Genomic DNA, 16,362 nt, shown 5'->3' on the forward strand with positions numbered 1-16,362 from the left:
GCCGGAGCTGCAGGCTACGACGGCGAGCGCCGCCTCCTTGATAAAGCCGAAGACTCTGGTGGGAGTGATTTGGAGATGGAAAGCTCCACCCTCCCCCCCGTTTCTGTCCTACTGTGGTGGTGAGGGAAAACAAAGTGGTGCAGCCATCCCCTTATTCAGATGGTTTCTTCCCGATGGTGGATCTTCCCCGACAATTGCATCCAAGCCGGTGGCAACGCCGGTGGCAATCTTGCCACGGCTATCCTTGGCCATGGAGGCCAATCTACAACCTCCAAATCGGAGGCTACTCTCCGTCTTGTTTGCTGGAACTCGACGCCTCGATGCTGCCAAGTGGTTTGTCCCCGGAAGCCTCAAGGTAGCCAGCGACGACGGTTTCTCGCGCGGAAAGGGGTGCTCAAGTGCCCTCGCCCTGCTCCTTGGCGGCGACGCCTTGAGGACGCCGGTGGCAGAGATACCCAGGGTCTTGATTGCTTTTCCAGTTTCTTTGCTAGGGTGTTTCTTGCAAAAGTACACCAAATGTTAGGTCTTTAGGACGATGTAAAGGGGGTCTGTATGAACATTGTTTAATATATATCCAATCTCTTGTTCAAAAAAAAACCTGTGGAAAAATCACGGAAGGAGGAGTTAAAATTTGGACATCAGGCACACATACTATCTCATCAACACAAGCGGTAACACAGAAATTTAAAAAAAAGTTTAAACACATATTTTTAAAAAGTATAATCATCTAAAATATTTGTTTTATGTTTTGGTGGGTTAGGGAGGCCCGCACAGGCAAGTCCTGCAAAGTAAGCAGTGTCAGTACCCGCGCCAGCCTCTTCCCCCTGCAAAAATAGCCGTGCGGGTTTTGCCCCCGCACCGCGATCGGCTCTCACCGAACCGCTTTGTTTTCCTTACTCATTAGTTTAAGGCAACCTTCACCGCTAGCCCCTCACCTCCTATTTATACACCCCACCGCCACGCGCTTCTCAGCCGCTCCGCGAGGTGGGATTATTCCCTTCCCGTCGTTTCATTCTGCTCTGCTCCCGGCTTTTCTTCAAGTGATCGTCGTCCATGTGGGCCGAAAGGTCCCTGGGCTCGCTGGCTCCCTGCTGGGCTGTGCACTTGTGCTGATTGCTTCGATCCCGCAACTACCTGGGCCGCCCTATTCACCAGACCGCTTTTTTGATCCCTAACATAGAAGAGAAATGAACTCCGCTCAAACAAAACTGAGATTCCATAGAAAAAAAAAAAAAGGACCATCTGAACTTTATGTAAGTGGAAGGGGCCATACAACTAATTTGGGTTAATTTGGAGATCAACTACCACATATAGTATGTGGGGTATTATTTACACACAAACAAAAATCAGCATGGGGATGGCCATGGCCCCATCTCCGTCCCTGGTAACCGAGTTCTTTGTCACGGGTGAAATTGGGCAGTGGCGGAGCCAGCAGGGTGGAAGGGTGGGGCAGGACGACCCTCCCTAAGATTTGGCCCATCCCATATGTCTTATATAGAAAATAGCAAAAAAAAAACCATCCCAAGTAAGGTCTGCCCACTCTAATAAAATGGGTTGGACTCGCAAGTGAAGTTGGGGCATCGGGGGGTGATGAGAATAATGGCCCCTCGACTCTACAATGTATATGTACTTCCTCGGACTAGCGTCGATGAGTTGGTGGATAGTGTCGATAGCCAGGAATTAAGTCTAGCATGATTAGCATTTGTTTGCGGCGGCGGTGTCTTGCAAAGGGGATGGTGTCACAACTTATATTTGTTCTCAAGTTTCTCTCCCTCTAATGAAGCTCAACCTGATTTCGTCGGGGAACTTGCGAGTTTTATGCCCCCCATCTTCATTTCTCCACCGAGCGTTGGATTCTCCTGGCCTGGTCTACATCGCCTATTTCTCTAATCGTTGCTTCTACATGCTCGTGTTCCTCCGGTACGCCGGAAGCCCATAGGAGGCAACGAGCTTTGCCTATGGCATGCCACTGAGGATGTAGAAGGAAGACGGTACCGATCTGTAAAATATTTGCCTCTAATTTTGTTTTCTTGTACGGATGTTGTTCTTCTAAGGGGTTTTTTTTTTTGCGAAAAATCCACTGATCTATTAATAATCATCAAGAGTGGTACAGAGAGACCAAAAAGTAATAAGATTACGGATAGATCATTGGACCACCTAGCGACGACTACACACACTAGCGCGAGCCGAAGGCGCGTCGCCGAGCTTGTTGTAGTAGAAGGGTTGGTTTCAGATAATAGCCTTAGGCCTTTTCGCAAAAAAGAAGTCCAGAAACGACCTAGCTTCTAACACAAAACTCGACACAAGCTCAATATGTTCCAAGTATCATCCAGTTTTATCCGACATAGACTGGACAAAAATCCATATTTTCCAAACAGATGCCAAAAATTTGTCTATACAAAGATTGTCTAGATATATCTAAATTTAGACAAACTTTCGACATCTATTTATGGTCAGAGGTACTACTAAGAGCATCTTCACTCGTCTCCCCGAGAAGCTCCACACGAGCCGTTTTTTACATCCGGACGGCGAAATCCGGTCCAGTCGCGCCCCCGGTTCCTCGATTTCGTCCGGATTTGGGCCTAAATTCATCCGGCGATCCCACGCCATCCCCGGCCCCCCGGGGAGCGCTCGGGGACTCCGGATGGAGCAAAACCAACCGCCCACGCCCACGTGTCTCCTCTTTCGTCCGGACTCCCCGGGTCATCCTCTTTTTCCCCGAGAAACGCCGCTTGGGGAGCACACGACTGGAAATATACTGCCCCCATGCCAAAAATTGATCCAATCCGAACGAAAATTTCGTCGGATTTGGGCATGGGGAGCGCCAACGAGTGGGGATGCTCTAAACTACTCGGTCCAGAACAAGATTGACGTTTGACTCGGCCGGTTGGCCCTTGAAAAAAAGCGAGTATCTTCAAAGGAGAGCACACGTCCCGCCACGACATAGTACAACTTGCGTTTCCATTCTTTTAAATATCTCATATCCTCGTATTAAACAACCGTCCCTGTCCAGAATAAGATTAGCGTTTTGATTTGGCCGGTTAGTCCTGAAGAAAGTTAGTAAGCGTATGAAATCTTGACAGGAGACCACAAATCCCGCCACGACAAAGAAGCACAATCTGACACAGGGAGAGATCTTCCACCAAGATTCCAGTAAACTGCACACAAACAAAAAAGAATGAAAAATGTGATCGTCATTGAGCACAAAATTCAAACATAGTGCTTTACTTTAATTGAATCGAATAGAACAAGCATGTACGAGGAAACCACGCGAGCAGGTAGACTGACTACTGAAAACACCAGCAAGGCGGAGAAAAGACCAAGCACGGCATAAACTAGTGTTACCGAGTCTTACCGCCGGCAAGCGTCAGCGTTAAGAAAGAGCACTTGTCCATCATGCTGGTCAAGGTCATCCATGTGCATCACACAAGTAAATGACCTTCGTCTTCAAAGGACCCACGTCGAGCAGCGGTAACGAATCGAAACCTGGCATGGCGGCCCTCCTTACGTTGGCGGGCTCAAGCAGAACCTTCCTAATCAACCCGTTGATGTCAGGTGCAAGCAACGTTTAACATAAAACTGCCGGCCTGAACTGTTCAACACCAAGTTTAATTTCCCGAGACATCACCCTAAAGAGACTTGTAAGGTCAGTGGATGCACATAAAACCATTAGCAGAAGCAAGAACTCAGCGAACAACAATGGCGCTGCTACTCCTCTTCCTCTTGATCCAAGCTCCCTTCCATGCTCAAGCATCCGAAAACATCACATTAGGGTCCACGCTAACACCTCAAGGCCTAAACACCTCATGGATTTCATCCTCCGGTGAATTCGCGTTTGGCTTCCGCTCCCTCGAGAGCAACCCCGCTGTCTACCTCCTCGCCATCTGGTTTAACAAGATCGCCACCAAAACTGTTGTTTGGTACGAGCACACCAACACAACAGTACCAGCTGGCTCCCAGCTGCAGCTCACACCTGGTGGCGTGCTTTCGCTCCAGGACCCTGCCGGTGAATTGATATGGAATCCCGGGGTGACCAACGTCGACCATGCCAGCATGCTCGACACCGGCAATTTCGTACTGTTTGGCAAAGATGGCTCCATCAAATGGGAGAGCTTTGCATCCCCAACTGACACCATCCTCCCCTCCCAGGTGCTGCCCAAAGGGGCAGTTCTACACAGTCGGCTGATGGACAACGACTATTCGGATGGAAGGTTTGTTCTTAGCGTAGAGCTTGATGGCAACCTAAGGTTTTACACCTTGGCTGTTTCCTCCAGTTCCCGCTATGATCCTCCATATTGGGATTCTGACACAGGTGGAAATGGTTCAAGCCTTGTGTTCAACACAACTGGCAACGTCTACTACACTTTAAATTCTGGCCAACCAATCAAAATTACGTCAGAAAATCTGGACTCACCGGCAGACTACTACAAACGAGCTACACTTGACGCAGATGGCGTGTTCCGGCAATATGTGTACCCCAGGAAGGCAGCACAGAACAGTGTATTGAACACAGAGTGGAGAGTTATGGACTATCTCCCACAAAATTTCTGTAAGGTTATCCCGGCAGAGATTGGAAGTGGTGTCTGTGGGTTCAACAGCTACTGCAGTTTCAACACAAACAAGAGTGTGGAATGTGAGTGCCCACCGAACTACTCATTCATCGATAATGAGAAGAAGTACAAAGGTTGCAAGCCAGAATTTGCTCCACATAGCTGTGACTTGGATGATACTGAATCTATGCAACAATTCAGCCTACTTCCAATGATCAATATCAATTGGCCTTTCGGCGACTATGAGCGGTACAGCCCCATTGGTGAGGATTATTGCCAAAAACTTTGCTTAACTGATTGCTTTTGTGTCGCTGCGGTGCACTATAACAGTACTTGTTGGAAAAAGAGGAGCCCCTTGTCCAACGGAATGTCCGGTGCCATAGTGGGATCAGTTTTTCTCAAAGTTCCCAGGAATAATACTCCTGGGTCCCAGCAGAGCAGTAACTCCAATACATGGAAGAAAGAGAGGAGGTATTGGATACTGGGAAGTTCACTACTCCTTGGAGGATCTGTCCTTGTTATTGTTTTCCTCATCTCCATCCTGTGTTTTGGATCTTACCGTGTTATTAGCCGAAAAAAATCAACTCAGGTACAATCAATAAATTATGAGGCATTGCCTCTTAGAGCATTCACATACAAGGAGATTGAGCAGGCGACAGATGGATTTCGTGAAGAGCTGGGCAGTGGTTCATCCGGTATCGTATACAAGGGCCAGTTGCAAGATGAGTTTGGGACTGGCATTGCAGTCAAGAGGATTGATAAGATGCTCGCAGAGACTGAGAAAGAGTTTGCCATTGAGGTTCAAACCATCGGAAGGACCTTCCACAGAAACTTGGTGCGGCTGCTCGGTTTCTGTGGTGAAGGAAGAGAGAGGCTTCTAGTGTATGAGTTGATGACCAATGGCTCACTTAATGGATTCCTTTTCTGTGGTACAAGGCCAACCTGGAATCTCCGCGTTCAAGTCGCACTTGGGGTGGCAAGAGGCCTGCTGTACTTGCATGAGGAATGCAACAGTCAAATAATCCATTGTGACATAAAGCCCCAAAACATCCTTCTTGATGAGAATCTCGTGGCAAAGATCTCAGACTTTGGCCTAGCAAAGTTGCTCAGGAAAAATCAGACACAGACGAACACGGGTATCAGAGGAACTCGAGGGTACGTCGCACCCGAGTGGTTCAAAAACATAGGGATCACATCCAAGGTGGACATTTACAGTTTTGGGGTGATCTTGCTGGAGATTGTGAGTTGCAGACGGAACGTGGAGCTAGAGATAGCAGATGAGGAACAAGCAATACTGACATATTGGGCAAACGACTGCTACAGAAGTGGGCGGCTTGACTTGTTAGTAAAGGGCGATGACGAGGCAATCTTCAACATAAACAAGGTGGAACGCTTTGTCGCCGTGGCATTGTGGTGTCTCCAAGAGGAGCCGACAATGCGGCCTACCATGCTGAAAGTAACACAGATGCTCGATGGATCCGTCACAATCCCCACACCCCCTGACCCATCTTCGTTCATCAGCTCACTCCAATAGAAGAGCGTGTTCTTAAGTGAAAGTGGCAGTGTGATATAAGAGTAAAACAGGCATATATTACTACAACAAATGATAAGCATCAGTGGAGGTTCCTTCAAGCGTAGGCAAATGGAAGTAGGAAAGTAACTGCTTCATATGTTACTATGTTCCAAAAATAAATGTAGGTTTCTGCAATCGTCATGTACTATTATCTTTATAGGTCCAGTACCAGAGTTAAGACATGAATGTATAACTTTGTGATTTGTGAATCAGTGCGCATTTTTGGTATATTTGCCTAGCATTAAAGGATGAAACTGCAAGCTGCAAGAAAACAGTGAAATGTAGTGCGTGGCAGGATTGGGAACCAGCGGGGTTTACAGCTGAAAAGCTAGTGGTGATGACTTATTTAAGAAACACCAGTTTCCCATTTCATGGAGGCTCGCTCGTCGCTCTTAGCCAGGTTAAGGCCAGGTCACTATGTTATCAACCCTCAGGATTTTGATGATGAGTTGTAATATCTGTAACGTTGATACGACAAGTTGGGAGTACTAACTTTCATACCAAAGGGCTGATTAACGCGGAAGAATAAGTATCTAAGTCGATGTGGCGGACAGCAGATTGAAGTGGGTACTGGTGTGAAATTTGTGGCCTCTGAGCAAGTTGATTCTGAGGACTCCAACCAGGAATCACCACACAAAATGTATGCAAAATACAAGGTAAACAAGTCATCGCGGAAGCGATGTATTGTACGGAGCATGGAACTCCCCAAACCTCCTGGCACTCACCGATGACCAGACCCTTCTCCTCGAACTTCCGGCTCCAGCGCTCTCTCCGCCTCCATCGATCTGCGACCGGAGCGGTGGGGGAGTGGAACTGCGGGAGGGAATGCGAAGGGCAGCTGTGGAAGGCCTGACTCTGCGCCGCCGCGGCCGGACTGCCGGAGCGCACCACCGTTGCCGTCAGAGAGCCGAGAGGCGCACTCTTCTCACTTTCCTCCCAACTTGTTCAAAGCCCATTAACATTATCTGGGCCGGCATATCGGCCCATTTTGACGTGAAAACACGAGCCCTAATAAGCACTGGAACTGGACCCTAGACGGTTAAACCCTCTCCCTCTTCCCCTCCTCCGCAAGACCCACAAGCGTCCACCCGCCGCCGCCGCCACCGCAACAGCTCCGTCCGGCTCAAGCCACCCGGCCATGGCGAAGAAGAGGAAGCGCAGCTCCGATGCACCCGCCGCCGCGGCCGTAGAGAAGCCCGACGACTCTGCGCCGGAGCGGCCGGCGCGCACGCTCTTCGGGTTCAAGGACAAGCCGGACTCCGCCGCCGTCGAGCCTGCTTCCAGGGACGGCGCGCCGTTCCGGAACAAGGAGAAGGTGCTCGTCACCTGCTCCCGCCGCATCATCTACAGGTGAGCGCGCCGCCCTCTCCGCTCCGAGCTCTTTCGGCTTTGGTTCTTGGACCGATGTTTGTACCGGCATATCTGATGTTGGGGACTGGATTTGGTGTTGCGCGTAGGTACCGGCATCTGATGCAGAACGTGGTGTCGCTGCTGCCGCACGCCAAGAAGGACAGCAAGGTCGAGTCCAAGCAGAGCAAGGGCGGCCAGCTCAACGAGCTCGTCGAGCTCAGGAGCTGCTCCAGCTGCCTCTTCTTCGAGGTATTGCACATGTTTTAACCCATTCGGTGCATGCCTTGCCTGATGAATATGGTTTACATTGATAGGAGAATGTCATAATATGAATGGTCATACTGCGTTTAACATTGAATAAGCTATTTGTCTTGTATGGTGCTAAATCACCTTTAAACTTCAGCTTTAATATTGAATAAGTTAGTCTTGCTACTATGACATGAACCTTTACTGAACTTTGTAAACCACACTGTATGTTTCACTATCTTACAAATGTGTTGCCATAATGTGGCAACTCTCCAGAATTAAGCAGAGTTGCAAATTCTTATACTGATTGACGCATCTTCTACATGTGTATTGCAGTGCAGAAAACAGAAAGATCTTTACCTGTGGATGGTCAAGTCTCCCGCGGGGCCATCTGTGAAGTTTCTAGTCAACGCTGGTATACTCTCACACCAATAGTACGAGTTATCCTGTTGATTTACATGATACTTAATCCCCAACCATCCCGTAACTTTTACTTGTAGTTCACACTATGGAGGAACTGAAGCTCACTGGCAACCATCTGAAAGGGTCACGTCCCCTGCTTACATTTTCTTCGAATTTTGACCAGCAGCCTCACTGGAAGCTCTTAAAGGAAATGATAACTCAAGTACGTGGATGGTTTGGCATGCTACATCATTCCGTGCATGTGTTATGTCAGCCTTTTGCACAAACTGATATTGACCTGTGTTCTTCTTTTTTTGCAAAAAATCATTTTTTCTTATTTACCCTTTGTTCTAACTTGGTGTCAAAAGAGATCACACTTGATTTTATGACTAGTGTTTATCATAAAGGCATATTTATAACACTGAAGTGTGCTACTGTAGTTTTAGATTAGCATGTGCTTATTTGCTCTGATGTGTATATTTGCATGAAAGTTGTGGACAAACAAGTACGGTAAAAGTATATTTGTATTTCCATTGCGTCCTGTGGCTGCGAAAATAGAGCTGTGTTTATGATGTCTTCAGATCATTATCAGTGATGTGATACTGTTGTGTTTGAAATTAGTTCTATATGCTCAAATTAATTATATTGAGACATGCTCTTCTTTTATTCAAAGAACTTCAGAGCTAACTCGTTGCACATTGCTGCACTTGCAGATTTTCGCTACTCCAAAAGATCATCGAAAGGCAAAACCTTTTCATGATCATGTGTTTGTCTTCTCCATTGTGGATGACCACATTTGGTTCAGAAATTACCAGGTGATGTATTGCTCTGTTTGGATTTTGATTCTCATTAGCTTTCACTTTCTGAAACCAATTAAGTTATTAGCATCATGCCATCATCTGAATTTTAGCAAATGATAATACTTGCAGATTTCTGTTCCCCACAATGAGATTGACAAAGTTGATAAAGGAGGCCTGGACAAAATGACACTTGTTGAGGTAAAAGTTCAGTGAGCTTATGTCTGGATAATGTACATAGCGCGTGGTTGCTAACCAAAATTTTAATTGAATTGCTCTGTGTAGGTTGGCCCCAGGTTCTGTTTGAATCCGATCAAAATATTTGGTGGTAGTTTTGGTGGCCCCACATTGTACGAGAACCCGTTCTACGTGTCTCCTAATCAGGTATTGCTTTCACCTGTTGATGTAGACTATAGTACGAATGTTCCAAGCATCTCTCTAAATAAAATCTGGGTTAACCTCTTCCATTACCAAGGAATGGTTATAGTATATTGCATTTTGTGTGGTTAGAAACAGTCAACTCTTAGTAGGTCGACTGGACATTGAATGCTGCTGTAATCCTATGCTAGTATTTCTTTTGGGGGGAATTTATGAAGTGTTCTAGAATGGCAAGACATGCTGACAATTATCTCTCTTTCAGATATTCCTTGTAGTGTTACTCCTTGCACATTATTCCACCATTCCGTTCTCCTTGTTTTGGCTAACTCATAATGTTTGATCTGCATGCTTACAATACAGTTTAGTATAGTATGCTCACCAGGATTCTGGTGCTATTCTGTATTTGATTCAGTTGTCACAAGGCAGTTCCTGACATGTTTAATCTATATGTCTTCCATCTACATTCATAGGTCCTATTTTAACGATTCTTTATATCACCAGATCCGGGCACTAGAGAAGCGGAAGAAGGCAGGGAAGTATGCCCACAAGGTGAAGGCCAAGGTGAGGCGGAGGGAGCATGAGAAGGTGCACCACCTGGAACCCGATGAGTTTGCTGATATTTGGAAAGGGGAAGACTAGCGCAGATGCAACGATTGAACCGATGGACTCGTCGAACAAAGGATTGTACTACTCGCTCTGGCTATCATCAAGCAGTGAATTTTGGGTACCGTTCTGTGGTAGTTCTTGTATGACAAAGCATGTGCTTGCTATTATTTACATAAACAACTGGATTTTGGTGTTACGCGTACCTGTATCGCCTTTTTGTGTTCTCAAGCGTGCTGACTCGATTCTGCTTGCTGTCTGTCTTTCGCCTGTTTGTTCATGTTCGTCTTTTCATGTCTCTGATATTGTAATTGCAAAGTAAATGCGCAAAGCTTCTATACCAAGTAAACATGGTCTCCCCTTGTATTCTGCTCAGATTTATATTGATTACAGGAGTCATGTTTATACTCCTACGTCCCGGTTTATAGGGCCTGCGAGTATCCCTAGATTATCAATCTAAGTTAATCTCTAGCAGAGCCTGTAAACATGTGAATTGAAAACCCAAGTTCAGTTTATCGAACTCGTGTTTACGGTTGGAAAAGTCCGTAAACCAAAACTGTAAAACAGATTTTATGTTTATGGACTTTGTTCTGCATCAGCCATTTTCCGAACCTATAAAAGTAGGATTTTTGTAGAATTCATATATAAACATGAACATTCAGCAGTCAATCATAAAATAAACATCCAAATTATTACAATAGATAAACAAATGTCTCAACTAAGTTATTATAATAGTTTTGGAAAAATAGAACAAATGAACAAATGTCTCAACGAAATTACAACAATTTTTGAACAATGAAACAAATGAACAAATGTCTTAACAATGATACATCTCACACATAAATAAATGGAATGGTAGGATTAAAGGCAGCGGCATGGGCGGCGGCCATGCCGCTGCCAGTGGTGCATTTTCAGATCATAAACAAGCTGGGCATGGGTACTGGCATTCTCAATCTACCGACGCGTTTCAAGGAAAGCTTCAGTACGATCGGGATTGCGTTGGGATTGCATTCAGGTGCCAACGTTGTCATAGAATCAAATCAGGGCAGGCTTAACTCTCTTTCATCCTCGATGATCTTGTTGTGAAGAATCACACAACATGTCATGATGTTCACATGTTTTTTTTTGTTCCAAAACCGGTCTGGGCCACGAACAATAGCAAACCTTGCTTGCAAAACACCAAAAACTCTCTCAATGTCCTTGCGAGCTACTTCTTGAGCTTTGGCAAATTCAGCTTCTATTTTGTCTTGGGGATCCTTCACAAACTTCACAAAAGTTGCCCAATCCAAATAGACGCCATCGGCTAGGTAATATCCCATTGAATATTCATTGTTCATGACCTTCTAGTTGCAAGTGGGTGCTTCTCCATTTGCTAGTTTTGCAAATAAAGGGGATCTTTGCAGCACGTTGATGTCATTGAGTGTTCCCGGCAAACCAATAAAATAATATCAAATCCACAAATCTTGTGATGCGACGGCCTCAAGTACAATGGTAGCATATTTGCTCTTTTCACAGTACCGTCCATGCCATGCATTAGGACAATTCTTCCATGTCTAATGAATACAATCAAGACTACCAAGCATGCCAGGCCAACCTCTTTTCTCATTTATCTCCATCTTTTTGTGTCATCCTCATTGGGAGCTTGGAGATAGGTTGTCCCAAACAACTTGATAATCATGCGAGCAAACCTACGGACGGACTCCGTGGTTGTATCTTCGCCAATTCGAAGATACTCATCGGTGTAATCCGCAGGGATGCCATACACAATCACCCTCATGGCAGTCGAGATTTTTTGAAAGGGGCTGAAACCCATCACGCCGGCAACATTTCTACGTTGCTTGAAGTAATTCGAGTTGGCTTCGCAGGCCTTGGCGATTTTGACGAATAAACTACGGCGCATGCGATACCTCCTACAGAATAGATGCGGCGGATAGGTAGGTAACTCGGCGAAGCAGTCTTCCATTAGTTGCTCGTGGTCGAGGAGGCGATTCCGTTGGATGTGGTTCCGGCCAATCACCGAGCCGCGCCTCCGATTCAGCAGCTGCACGCGGTCCTCCAGCTCCTTGACGGAGAGAAGGAGGATGGTGGCCTCCACCTCGTCGCCCTGGAGCAGCTCGTCGAGGTCGGAATCGTCCGATCTCGACGAATCGGACAGATCGACGTCGACGAGCTCGTCCCTGGAGCTCATCCTCGATTCGGCCGGCGTGGCGGCAGCACACGGAGCTGGACGAGGAACCGTGGGCGGGATGCGGGGTGACCTGCGCTAGGTCCGGGATGCCGGGCTTGGCCGAATCGGGCGATGAGTCGGTGGCGGCGGCGGAGTGTGGTGGCGGCGCGGGGGAGGAGGGAGAGGGTGAGCAGTTGCGTGAGGTGAAATTTCAGCGCGCCATAGATATGGATACACCGTCTGTTCGCTCGTTCGCCCCCTACAAATACAAGCCGATTTGGATTTTCGGGCTCGGCCTGATTTTTTTTTTTTTTGGTTTTGCCTCGTTTACGGTAACTGATCGGCGCTGTATTTCGGCCCGAACCTGTAAAGTGGCGGTTACTTTTCGGTTTTAGGCCTTTAAGATGCTCTAAACAAGACAATACAAATTGTAAAACGCAAAAAATATATGGTTGATAACTGGAACATCTGAACTTTCCAATGACTTATAATTCGGGATGGAGACAATGTTAGTCAATAGAAGAGGTGGAACACCAACACCTATAACTAGGAATGCTAATTGATCAAAGTTGAACTAATAATTTCACTTAAACGAAGTATAAAAACACTAGAACTTGAATCTGTTTTTCATATAGAGCAAGTGACAAACAAACGGACTGTGCAGTAAGCCAGTAACGATGTCTTGCTCTTTTATTTTCTGAGAAGCTCGATGTCTTGCTCTTATAATGGGCCATAAACTACGCAAGTCACTATCACAAAAACGGGCCGTATGGGCCTGGACAGCAAGCCCAGCTACACAGTCCAGAAACCAACTAGGGTTTCCACCTCGGCGCAGCCGCACACATATAAACCTGCGACCACGCACGCCCGTCCATTCTTCTTCCTCCACCGCCTCCTCCGTCCTCCCCGAGCCGCAGCGCCGCCGCCGCCTCCACCCACCCAAGGCATCCCCCAATGGCTCCGTCGTCGAAGATGGCGCTGGGCATCAAGCGCGCGTCGCGGTCCAACACCTACCACCGCCGCGGCCTCTGGGCCATCAAGGCCAAGAATGGCGGAGCCTTCCCCAAGGCCGCGACGCCCGCCGCCGTCGCCGAGCCCAAGTTCTACCCCGCCGACGACGTCAAGCCGCGCACCGTCAGCACCCGCAAGCCCAAGCCCACCAAGCTCAGGTGCGTCGCCTGTCTCTCTCTCTCTCTCGATCCCGTTGTGCGGAAGCTTTACGCTGAGATCGGTTTGGTTTGTCGCTCGCAGGTCTACCATCACGCCCGGGACGGTGCTCATCCTGCTCGCGGGGAGGTACATGGGCAAGCGCGTGGTGTTCCTCAAGCAGCTCAAGTCCGGCCTGCTCCTCATCACTGGTATTTCGTTGCTCCCTTAGGCACTGCAGTTGCTTTCCTTGATACCTTACGTTCTAGGCCAGCAAGTTGGCTGTATGTGTTGCTGATTACTGAACTAAGATCTCGGTTAGCTATCCGAAGTGATTATTTGCATGGTAGAAGATCTCGCTTGTTTTGGTTACCGATATCTAGCTTGTAGTTAGATAAATCTGATCGTCCCTGTTACCTACGTTTGGTTTTGTTTGTTTATTACTTCTTCCCTTACACTGCGTTGTACTGATTGTGTTGGTAATTGTGCTTACAAATGAGACCTAGGAACTTCACTGAAATGCCCGTGAAATATCTAATGTAGCTCTTGCATTATTTCCTTTGGGATTGCGTTACTTGTATGGGCCTCTGTTGGTATAAATGTTATTCGTGGACACTAGACAATCTTACATAATATTGTGCTGTAAGCTGCCATTGGCATTTTGTACTGCACAAGTTCTGAAGTAAATTCTAGGGTCCTCTTCTTTTTAAGTAAGGTTATGAACTGAACTGCTGTCTGGGAATTGATAACGATATAATTATCCACTTGAGTGATTGACTATTAGCCATTCATATGGGGAACTGGATTTTATATGGCCAATTCAGACTGCAACTAGTTGGGCGCTTGAGTTACTTCTCTGTTTCATGATCCTACAATGTAGCATGTCTAATAACCAACTATGTTGATCTCTTCAGGTCCTTTCAAGATCAACGGCGTGCCAGTTCGCCGTGTGAACCAGACCTATGTCATTGCCACATCCACAAAGGTCGACATCTCTTGTGTTAAGGTTGATAAGTTTGATGACAAATACTTCGCGAGGGAGAAGAAGACCCGGGCCAAGAAGACCGAGGGGGAGCTGTTTGAGACAGAGAAGGAGGTACACATCCATGAAGAATCTCCATTTGATTCTGGTTCCAGTCTTTGCTATGATACTTCACTTATTCTAATGCCTAATTCTATCTTTTATCTGTTAAACCTACAGGCAACCAAGAACCTGCCTGACTTCAAGAAGGATGACCAGAAGGCCATCGATGCTGAGCTGATCAAGGCTATCGAGGCTGTCCCAGAGCTTAAGAACTATCTTAGTGCCCGGTTCTCCCTCAGGGACGGTGACAAGCCCCATGAGATGTCCTTCTAAGCTACAAGTTCCTGAGTTTGGGAAGCGTTTTGCCTAGCTTGTTTCTGAACTTTGTACCCTCTTAGTTAACTTCCTATATCTGTTGGAGTGACTGTCAAATATTATGAGAAGATTTAAGAGAATCATTTTCAGCCTTGGTGCTTCGTTGTGACATTTGTCCAATACTTAACGTCATTATTGTGCTGTGATTTGTTTTCACAGTAGATTGTTCTGAATGTGAGTAAGATTTTATTAAAAACAGCTTGAGCAAATATAAAACAAAAATGTGCTGTTGGAGTTCTCGTCGAGGCCCAAGAATAACTCGTATTTTTCAGTCTTGCTCAACTAATGAGCAAGAGAAGCTCGAAACTTGCAGCGTGCAAAGTCAACCATCAGAGGGATGATTACAAGCCCAATTCTAACGGCGCGTGGTCTGTGTTATGGTCAAGATGACATCTTCATATCAGCGTGTAAATTAGCTAGAAAAATCGCTTTGAATCTTGTACTACATTTTTTTTTCTGATTCCGTCAGCATGATATGATCTTACTATTTTGAAGTCGGATGAAAAGAACAATAACAAAGCTGAGAATCGGCAACCAGTTAGCAGCTGTGTAAATTACATTGACAATCGATAGTACGAGTCAACATTATGGAAGATGTCGACGAGACAAATATTGTGAAGATATGCTCCTGACAACCATGAGAATTTTTTGATGTTTCAAGACCATCATTGATACCAGGAAGGAGATTATGTTGTCGAACAAAGGATCAAAGATTATTTATTGCAAGCGATGACATCTTATTGACGCGCAAAAAAGAAGATGACTTTGCCCTAACATAATTATTAAAAACACAACTTTTATTAAAAATTTCAAGCATAGATCGGGGTTCTCCACCTCTTTCGACGTTGACAAGACTGCCAAAGAAGAGTGGATCAACCTATTGAGAAGGTGGAGGCGGCGGCTAGGTTCCTTAAAGAAGCGTTGGCTATCAGTAGATATATATATTTTTTACTTTCAAACAGATCTAATAACACAGAAAGCTCTACACATGTATTGGAAGAATACAAACCAAGTATGGACCATGAGTCAAACCCGTGTCAATAGATATGTGACATTCTCCTCAATTGAGAATAAGAAGAGGATAGCGGTGACTGGAATGGATGGATATGATCGTTGACATAGGCGGACCCAACCATCTCTAAGGCCGGGCACTATATCTGGCCATGGGCAGCCCGGCCCGACCGGCCCGGCCCGGCCCGAAATTTCCGGGCTTGGGCCAGCCCGAGCATGCTGGTGGGCCGAGCCTTGGCCGAAAATTTAGGCCCGGTGACTATGATGGGCCGGGCCTGGGCTTGACAAATGCATGAAATAAGGAAGAGGCCCGGCCCGAGGCCCGACGGGCTTTTGGTGTGATGGGCCGGGCTTGGGCCTAAAAGTTAGGCCCGATGGTCGGGCCTGGGCCTGGTTTTTTTGCATCGGGCTTTGTTAGGCCCGGCCCGAAGCCCGGCCCGGCCTGAAGAATGCCCAGGTACGCCGGGCACGCACTCGGGCTTTCGACCGGCGGTGCAGCTTATTTTGATGATTTTTTTAAATATAATTTAATCGGTTTTACCGTGTGTCTAGGCTTGATGAAAATTTTAGGTTCGCTACTGATCACTGTCCTCCTAGATTCGCACATCGTTGTGTCAACACATTGATCCAACAACCTATTGGTCCTATCTAACATGACATGAAAATTGCTTGAATGCATGAGGTAAAACCGGGTTCAAAATTTGTTAGAGAAAATATTCCCGTAGAATTTTCACTAAAGG

At 46.6% G+C, this 16,362-nt stretch overlaps 4 protein-coding genes and 1 non-coding gene across 5 annotated transcripts; 3 read left to right on the top strand and 2 right to left on the bottom strand.

Moving 5' to 3' along the window:
- Nucleotides 1-757: 757 nt before the first annotated feature.
- Nucleotides 758-914, bottom strand: LOC127311100 (U12 minor spliceosomal RNA). The gene has a single exon (XR_007857589.1). It is a non-coding gene; the product is annotated as a U12 minor spliceosomal RNA (small nuclear RNA).
- Nucleotides 915-3,684: 2,770 nt separating this feature from the next.
- LOC127307359 (G-type lectin S-receptor-like serine/threonine-protein kinase LECRK2) lies at nt 3,685-7,058 on the top strand. The gene has a single exon (XM_051338097.2). The coding sequence runs from the start codon at nt 3,700-3,702 to the stop codon at nt 6,082-6,084; it is 2,385 nt and encodes a 794-aa protein (XP_051194057.1). The 5' UTR covers nt 3,685-3,699; the 3' UTR covers nt 6,085-7,058.
- Nucleotides 7,059-7,153: 95 nt separating this feature from the next.
- LOC127307360 (ribosome biogenesis protein BRX1 homolog 2) lies at nt 7,154-10,158 on the top strand. The gene is made up of 8 exons (XM_051338098.2): nt 7,154-7,473; nt 7,581-7,722; nt 8,056-8,134; nt 8,220-8,344; nt 8,835-8,936; nt 9,051-9,119; nt 9,204-9,302; nt 9,798-10,158. Exons 1-8 carry the CDS (start codon nt 7,262-7,264, stop codon nt 9,933-9,935), a joined length of 966 nt encoding a protein of 321 aa, XP_051194058.1. The 5' UTR covers nt 7,154-7,261; the 3' UTR covers nt 9,936-10,158.
- Nucleotides 10,159-11,505: 1,347 nt separating this feature from the next.
- On the bottom strand, nt 11,506-12,087 carry LOC139832518 (uncharacterized). The gene has a single exon (XM_071822293.1). It carries the CDS (start codon nt 12,085-12,087, stop codon nt 11,506-11,508), a length of 582 nt encoding a protein of 193 aa, XP_071678394.1.
- Nucleotides 12,088-12,931: 844 nt separating this feature from the next.
- Nucleotides 12,932-14,722, top strand: LOC127307358 (large ribosomal subunit protein eL6). The gene is made up of 4 exons (XM_051338096.2): nt 12,932-13,235; nt 13,318-13,424; nt 14,127-14,308; nt 14,414-14,722. Exons 1-4 carry the CDS (start codon nt 13,021-13,023, stop codon nt 14,567-14,569), a joined length of 660 nt encoding a protein of 219 aa, XP_051194056.1. The 5' UTR covers nt 12,932-13,020; the 3' UTR covers nt 14,570-14,722.
- Nucleotides 14,723-16,362: the final 1,640 nt, after the last annotated feature.

The sequence above is a fragment of the Lolium perenne genome, chromosome 6 (assembly GCF_019359855.2).
Source record: "Lolium perenne isolate Kyuss_39 chromosome 6, Kyuss_2.0, whole genome shotgun sequence".
In the NCBI taxonomy this organism is placed as follows: domain Eukaryota; kingdom Viridiplantae; phylum Streptophyta; class Magnoliopsida; order Poales; family Poaceae; genus Lolium; species Lolium perenne.

Bases quoted from the DNA above. Each gene is read 5' to 3' on its own strand.
- LOC127307359 (XM_051338097.2), top strand. From the start codon at position 3,700: ATGGCGCTGCTACTCCTCTTCCTCTTGATCCAAGCTCCCTTCCATGCT.
- LOC127307360 (XM_051338098.2), top strand. From the start codon at position 7,262: ATGGCGAAGAAGAGGAAGCGCAGCTCCGATGCACCCGCCGCCGCGGCC. The intron at 8,345-8,834 runs GTACGTGGATGG...CTGCACTTGCAG, and splicing joins TAAAGGAAATGATAACTCAA to ATTTTCGCTACTCCAAAAGA. The intron at 9,303-9,797 runs GTATTGCTTTCA...TTATATCACCAG, and splicing joins TCTACGTGTCTCCTAATCAG to ATCCGGGCACTAGAGAAGCG.
- LOC127307358 (XM_051338096.2), top strand. From the start codon at position 13,021: ATGGCTCCGTCGTCGAAGATGGCGCTGGGCATCAAGCGCGCGTCGCGG. The intron at 13,236-13,317 runs GTGCGTCGCCTG...TGTCGCTCGCAG, and splicing joins CCCAAGCCCACCAAGCTCAG to GTCTACCATCACGCCCGGGA. The intron at 13,425-14,126 runs GTATTTCGTTGC...TGATCTCTTCAG, and splicing joins CGGCCTGCTCCTCATCACTG to GTCCTTTCAAGATCAACGGC.
- LOC139832518 (XM_071822293.1), bottom strand. From the start codon at position 12,087: ATGAGCTCCAGGGACGAGCTCGTCGACGTCGATCTGTCCGATTCGTCG.